At 49.5% G+C, this 7,239-nt stretch overlaps 1 protein-coding gene across 2 annotated transcripts; it reads left to right on the top strand.

Annotated features, from left to right (window-relative positions):
- The first annotated feature begins 184 nt into the window (after positions 1-184).
- Positions 185-3,987, top strand: FOXA1 (forkhead box A1). Of its 2 annotated transcripts, none has more exons than XM_032180247.2 (2): positions 185-256; positions 2,641-3,987. In XM_032180247.2, exons 1-2 carry the CDS (start codon positions 185-187, stop codon positions 3,985-3,987), a joined length of 1,419 nt encoding a protein of 472 aa, XP_032036138.1. The 2 variants fall into 2 exon arrangements, with proteins under 2 accessions (XP_032036138.1, XP_032036140.1); XM_032180249.2 differs by lacking the exon at positions 185-256 and adding an exon at positions 1,016-1,081.
- The last annotated feature ends 3,252 nt before the right edge of the window (positions 3,988-7,239 follow it).

The raw sequence follows: 7,239 nt of genomic DNA, 5'->3' as shown, positions 1-7,239 counted from the left end.
GCCACCGCCGCCGCGCACGCCGCGCCCCGCAGCTCTGGGCTTCCTCTTCGCCCGGGTGGCGTTGGGCCCGCGCGGGCGCTCGGGTGACTGCAGCTGCTCAGCTCCCCTCCCCCGCCCCGCGCCGCGCTGCCGCCCGTCGCTTCGCACAGGGCTGGATGGTTGTATTGGGCAGGGTGGCTCCAGGATGTTAGGAACTGTGAAGATGGAAGGGCATGAGACCAGCGACTGGAACAGCTACTACGCGGACACGCAGGAGGTGAGAGGCTAGGCGAGGCGGGCGGCCGGCGGGGCGCTGCTGGAGCCCGTGCCGGGGGAGGCCGGGGAGCGGTGGGCTCCAGGCAAGGCGGGCAGGCGGGCTGGGGGCGCCTCCTCGGTGCCGCCGCTGCTCGCCCGCCGGTGTGGCCCCGGCCGGGCCTTGGCCGGGCCTGGAAGCGGGACCTGCTGTCCTGCTGTGTCCCGACTCTCGCAGCCGGTGAGGGAGTTTTAGGAAACTCCGGGCTTTGAAAACAGCGGCTCTGGGAAGCACTTGCCTCTTCCCAGCAGCGAGCGGGAGCAGGAGCCGGGCCCGGGGTGCCACGGGCGGGCGAGCGCCGGTGCGAGTTGGAAGCAACTCTGAGAAAGCCGGAGCATACCCTCAAGGCGACCTCTTCGTCCCACCGTTTAATTCGCAGACGTCTTCTGATTAAAGCGCTCTGCCGCCAAGTTGGGCGTCTCAATAATGAAACGATTTCTAAATTTTGTAAAACTTGTTCTTCAAAAGCCCTGTTTGGGAAGTGTGCTCCTTCTTCTCTAAAACCGCTGGGTGGCGCTAGTGCGACCAGAATCTTCTTCAGAACTCCGGGCCGAGAACCTGTTTCTCTTCATTGTCCCCTTGGTGGCACGTTCACGGGGGTTATTTTTACAATGTGCACAAAAGGATTACAGGGAAAACCAGGTACAGGGAGGAAAACCACCTATTAAAAGTATTTTTCTGGAAACAGCTGGCGATTACCCCCCAAAAGTTTAATTACCATTATTGAAATCGACTATTGGAACTGCCTTGGATAATCTTGGGAAGAGGGAAAGAAAATAAAGCCCCAAGGTAAAAAACACTTTTAAGACGTGGACAGAAAAATATAGAATCACGTAATATTTTGATGGTAACTGACTTATTTAGATTTATATATTCACAAGTTTACCTCTGAGTTTATTTGCATACCATAGTTTACTGGGTGTTCCTATTTAAATCTATTTGTTCTCATGTTTTCAAATTGAGTCATACTTGCTGATTAAAATAAACTTAAGGACATCATTATTCCTTATTAAATTACCAGAGGAGTGTTTTTTAATATGCCTAGGTGTTGTATGTTTAAAGTATTGTACCTAATGCATTCCCACATTGCTATTGATAAGGATTTTCGCTTGCTGATGATTTTAAAAGGAGCTCAGAGATCTTCCAGAGATTTAATTCTGACGCAGTCATCTCGACCCCACCATTCAATTAAGACCCCTAGCGAAAGTACTTTCTTACATGTTAAAGCTGAGAATTAGGAAATACAATAGCATTAAGAGAAAATAAGTAGAATTTGATTTTCGAATTTTAAATTATTCATGACTACTCACGGAATGTCAAAGCCAGGAGTTGAAATCATCAGCAGCAACATCAGCATGTGAAAAAAAAGATTTATTTTGACAAACTGTGTCACCAAATTTTTCAAACAAGGGACTGCAAAGTGGTGACAAAATTAATGCGAGTTTCTAAATAGCTTGCAGAGGTGTACATGTAAAGTCACGTTAAAATAAAATGCATATAGCACATTAAGATTATTATGGCACCACCTCCCAGTCCTTTCTGTTATGGATCTACTTTTAGTTTTATTTTTCCAAAACTTATTTAACTCTGAGTTTGCTTCCCTTTTAACATTACAGTTGCTACAAGCAGGTAGAAATCACTACTTCTAAATACAATAAACAACAAAAAGTCACCATAGGCAAAAACCCCTGGGACAATAAAGCCACTTATTGGGAATTAAATGTTTCAGGGGGTCCCATGTCCATAGGTGATTTGCTCTATCAGGGAGTTTCATTAACAGTCCCCTAGAACAACCGAAACCGCTGTGCGGTCAGCCAGGCCTGCAGACTCAGGCGAGGAGGGCGCGGGGCTGGTGCCCTGTGGCCCGCCCAGTGGGCCTGTGACGCGGAACCCATTGCATCCTTAGGGTGAAGTGAATAAGCAGAGGGTCAGAGATTAATTCTATTTTCGGAGTTTTAAAGATGATTTCCCCCCAAAGGGCGCTTTGCAGAGGCTGGTTGGGGTGGAGACTTGGGATACCGCCTGGCGTGTATGCAGGACGCGATGAGGGGGCCCTGGAAGCCAGCCCCTGAGCCTGGCGTGTAAGGCGATTACACATCTTCCTGGGGACATATTTTCTGTGAGCGTTTATCTTTCATGCCTGCCGCGCTAGGATTTTCCTCCTGCCGTGCAAGACATCTTTGCTCGGTCTGGGGTGGGCGCTTGGCCGTTTGCCCCGGGTGGGGGTGTCCCGTGTTCTGCAGAAGTGCTCTGCACTTGCCCTCGGGTTAGGTCCCGGCTGGCCTCCCTCCTGTGTCCACCACTAACCCTGCCCTCCGGGGCCTCTTCACTCGCTGTCTCCACTCCAGGCCTACTCCTCCGTCCCGGTCAGCAACATGAACTCAGGCCTGGGCTCCATGAACTCCATGAACACCTACATGACCATGAACACCATGACCACGAGCGGCAACATGACCCCGGCGTCCTTCAACATGTCCTATGCCAACCCGGGCCTAGGGGCCGGCCTGAGTCCCGGCGCGGTAACCGGCATGCCGGGGGGCTCGGCGGGCGCCATGAACAGCATGACTGCGGCCGGCGTGACGGCCATGGGTACGGCGCTGAGCCCGGGCGGCATGGGCGCCATGGGCGCGCAGCAGGCGGCCTCCATGAATGGCCTGGGCCCCTACGCGGCCGCCATGAACCCCTGCATGAGCCCCATGGCGTACGCGCCGTCCAACCTGGGCCGCAGCCGCGCGGGCGGCGGCGGCGACGCCAAGACGTTCAAGCGCAGCTACCCGCACGCCAAGCCGCCCTACTCGTACATCTCGCTCATCACCATGGCCATCCAGCAGGCGCCCAGCAAGATGCTCACGCTGAGCGAGATCTACCAGTGGATCATGGACCTCTTCCCCTATTACCGGCAGAACCAGCAGCGCTGGCAGAACTCCATCCGCCACTCGCTGTCCTTCAATGACTGCTTCGTCAAGGTGGCGCGCTCCCCGGACAAGCCGGGCAAGGGCTCCTACTGGACGCTGCACCCGGACTCCGGCAACATGTTCGAGAACGGCTGCTACTTGCGCCGCCAGAAGCGCTTCAAGTGCGAGAAGCAGCCGGGGGCCGGCGGCGGGGGCGGGAGCGGGAACGGGGGCAGCGGCGCCAAGGGCGGCCCTGAGAGCCGCAAGGACCCCTCTGGCGCCTCTAACCCCAGCGCCGACTCGCCCCTCCATCGGGGCGTGCATGGGAAGGCCGGGCAGCTAGAGGGCGCGCCGGCCCCCGGGCCCGCCGCCAGCCCCCAGACTCTGGACCACAGTGGGGCGACGGCGACAGGGGGCGCCTCGGAGTTGAAGACTCCAGCCTCCTCATCTGCGCCCCCCATAAGCTCTGGGCCCGGGGCGCTGGCCTCTGTGCCCCCCTCTCACCCGGCACACGGCTTGGCACCCCACGAGTCCCAGCTGCACCTGAAAGGGGACCCCCACTACTCCTTCAACCACCCGTTCTCCATCAACAACCTCATGTCCTCCTCGGAGCAGCAGCATAAGCTGGACTTCAAGGCATACGAGCAGGCACTGCAGTACTCGCCTTACGGTTCTACGTTGCCCGCCAGCCTGCCTCTCGGCAGCGCCTCGGTGACCACCAGGAGCCCCATCGACCCCTCAGCCCTGGAGCCGGCGTACTACCAAGGTGTGTATTCCAGACCTGTCCTAAACACTTCCTAGCTCCCGGGACTGGGGGGTTTGTCTGGCATAGCCATGCTGGTAGCAAGAGAGAAAAAATCAACAGCAAACAAAACCACACAAACCAAACCGACAACAGCATAATAAAATCCCAACAACTATTTTTATTTCATTTTTCATGCACAACCTTTCCCCCAGTGCAAAAGACTGTTACTTTATTATTGTATTCAAAATTCATTGTGTATATTACTACAAAGACAACCCCAAACCAATTTTTTTCCTGCGAAGTTTAATGATCCACAAGTGTATATATGAAATTCTCCTCCGTCCTTGCCCCCCCCCTTTCTTCCCTCTTTCCCTTCCAGACATTCTAGTTTGTGGAGGGTTATTTAAAAAAACAAAAAAGGAAGATGGTCAAGTTTGTAAAATATTTGTTTGTGCTTTTTCCCCCTCCTTACCTGACCCCCTACGAGTTTACAGGTCTGTGGCAATACTCTTAACCATAAGAATTGAAATGGTGAAGAAACAAGTATACTCTAGAGGCTCTTAAAAGTATTGAAAGAAAATACTGCTGTTATATAGCAAGACATAAACAGATTATAAACATCAGAGCCATTTGCTTCTCAGTTTACATTTCTGATACATGCAGATAGCAGATGTCTTTAAATGAAATACATGTATATTGTGTATGGACTTAATTATGCACATGCTCAGATGTGTAGACATCCTCCATGTATTTACATAACATATAGAGGTAATAGATAGGTTATATACATGATACATTCTCAAGAGTTGCTTGACCGAAAGTTACAAGGACCCTAACCCCTTTGTCCTCTCTACCCACAGACGGCCCTGGGAATCAATTCCTCAGGAATTGCCCTCAAGAACTCTGCTTCTTGCTTTGCAGAGTGCCATGGTCATGTCATTCTGAGGTCACATAACATATAAAATTAGTTTCTATGAGTGTATACCCTTTAAAGAATTTTTTTTTCAGTAAAAGGGAATATTACAATCTTGGAGGAGAGAGAAGTTATAGGGAGCTGCATTTCAAAACGTGGTCCAAGATTCAAAAATCCTATTGACTGTGGCCATTTTAATCATTGCCATCGTGTGCTTGTTTCATCCAGTGTTATGCACTTTCCACAGTTGGACATGGTGTTAGTATAGCCAGACGGGTTTCATTATTATTTCTCTTTGCTTTCTCAATGTTAATTTATTGCATGGTTTATTCTTTTTCTTTACAGCTGAAATTGCTTTAAATGATGGTTAAACTTACAACTTAAATTGTTAATTTTTATCAATGTGATTGTAATTAAAAATATTTTGATTTAAATAACAAAAATAATACCAGATTTTAAGCCGTGGAAAATGTTCTTGATTATTTGCAGTTAAGGACTTTAAATAAATCAAATGTTAACAAACGAGCATTTCTGTTATTTTTTTTTCACTTAACTAAATCCGAAGTGAATATTTCTAAATACAATATTTTTCAAATTCTAGAACTGAATATAAATGACAAAAATGAAAATAAAATTATTTTGTCTGTTATTATAATGAATGTGTAGCTAGTAAAAAGGAGTGAAAGAAATTCAAGTAAAGTGTATAAATTGCTTTAATATTCCAAGAATTGAGATTTTTAAGATTCTTTATTCCCAGTGATGTTTACTTCATTTTTTGTTTGACACCGGCTTAAGCCTTCTGTGTTTCCTTTGAGCCTTTGCACTACAAAATCAAATATTAATTTAACTACCTTTCCTCCTTCCCCAATGTATCACTTTTCTTTATCTGAGAATTCTTCCAATGAAAATAAAATATCAGCTGTGGCTGATAGAATTAAGTTGTCTCCAACGGAGACTCATGAACCCTCTTCTCATTAAAAGAGAAACAAAACTTAGCCATCAGGGTAGCTCTGGAGGAGGTGGGAGGAGGGGAGTTAATTCACTCTCGCAGGGGAAGCGTTGTGCCGACAGGACATTTTAGGGTAGCCGCTATTTTGCGTTTTGTGAAGATTTTTTTAAATTTTGATTCAAAAATGTCGTTCCTAAGAACTTAAAGTTGATAATTTGTTTCCTTCTAAGGAGCTTTTAAATGCAACTTCACACTCCATAGTTGCTTGGGATCACAAAATCATTAATCTCCTTTGATAGCAGGCTCACTTTCCAGTCCACCTATTTCTTTGTAAGTCTTGTTCGGATTGACATCAACAATAACAACACCAGCTCAAGCAGAGGCCTGCCTGCCTGAGCCCTTGTGTATGAACTCCATCCTCACCAGGGCTTGAACTTGGACAGCCTTTACTTTGATCGCCCCACTCCACACCGCGGACAAGATAAAAAGAGCTGTGTGAGTCGCTTAATTATCGCGTAATTGCCTCCCCAGATGAGAGAAAGGGTGCCATGTAGCACTTGAGAAAAATCCAGAAATCCCAAACCCCCACTCACTTCAGTTAATGAAAGGTGGAGGGGAGGGAAATTACTGGTTTGAATAATTTCAAACCCTCATTTGGAGACCTCGGATGGACATCAACGTCCCAAAGAGAGGAAAAAGCTTCCAATCCCAACAGTTACTCCTATTTACATAAGGTAAACAAACGTTGGCAAATTCAGCTTCCAAATGTAATATAAAGGCGTGGACTTGGGCCTCGGAATCCCGCCCCCACTGAATCTAAGATGTTTAACTTCTGTGCTGTCCTCTCTGTGATGTTCCCTTTCTCCTTTTCAACGTATTAGAAATATCAGCGCCTTGCCTTCACCCCACCAAGCTTAAGTTGGCCTTAGCTCTTGCTCTGTTACTTGCTGGAAACATTTTCTAGTTACGCAGGGGACGGGGGCACTTTGGAGACCTGCCTTGGGAGCTGGACCGCGGGGAGCCTGCAGGCCCAGCCCCTGCCTTGTAGGCTTCTCGCAGTTCTCAGACCGCACACTCTGCCACCTCTGGGCGATGCGACCTGCCACCCGCGCGTTAGGACGCGCGCGGGTTGGCGGCCGGGACAGCCGGTTGCCAGGGAAGGCGGACAGAGCAGGACAGCAAGCGTCTCGAGGTGACAAGTGCAGATAGTTCTTCATTGTTTGGGCATTTTCCCTTCCTAGCGAATAAATCTCCTGTTGTGCCCGGGACCTAAAAGTCAACAAAGAAGGCCAGCCGCCTCGTTACGGCTCCTGCGGCCCCGGCGGCCAGCGTTGCCGCGGCTGCTCCCGCTGCGTAATCCCTTCCTCGGAAACCCGGACACACAAACACCCGGGCGCCGGGGCTGGGGCGCCGCGCCCCTGGGTCAGGAATAAAACATCTGTGGTT

This window comes from Hylobates moloch, unplaced genomic scaffold, assembly GCF_009828535.3.
Source record: "Hylobates moloch isolate HMO894 unplaced genomic scaffold, HMol_V3 SCAFFOLD_16, whole genome shotgun sequence".
Taxonomy (NCBI): domain Eukaryota; kingdom Metazoa; phylum Chordata; class Mammalia; order Primates; family Hylobatidae; genus Hylobates; species Hylobates moloch.
This window is presented reverse-complemented; position numbering and strand designations above follow the sequence as displayed.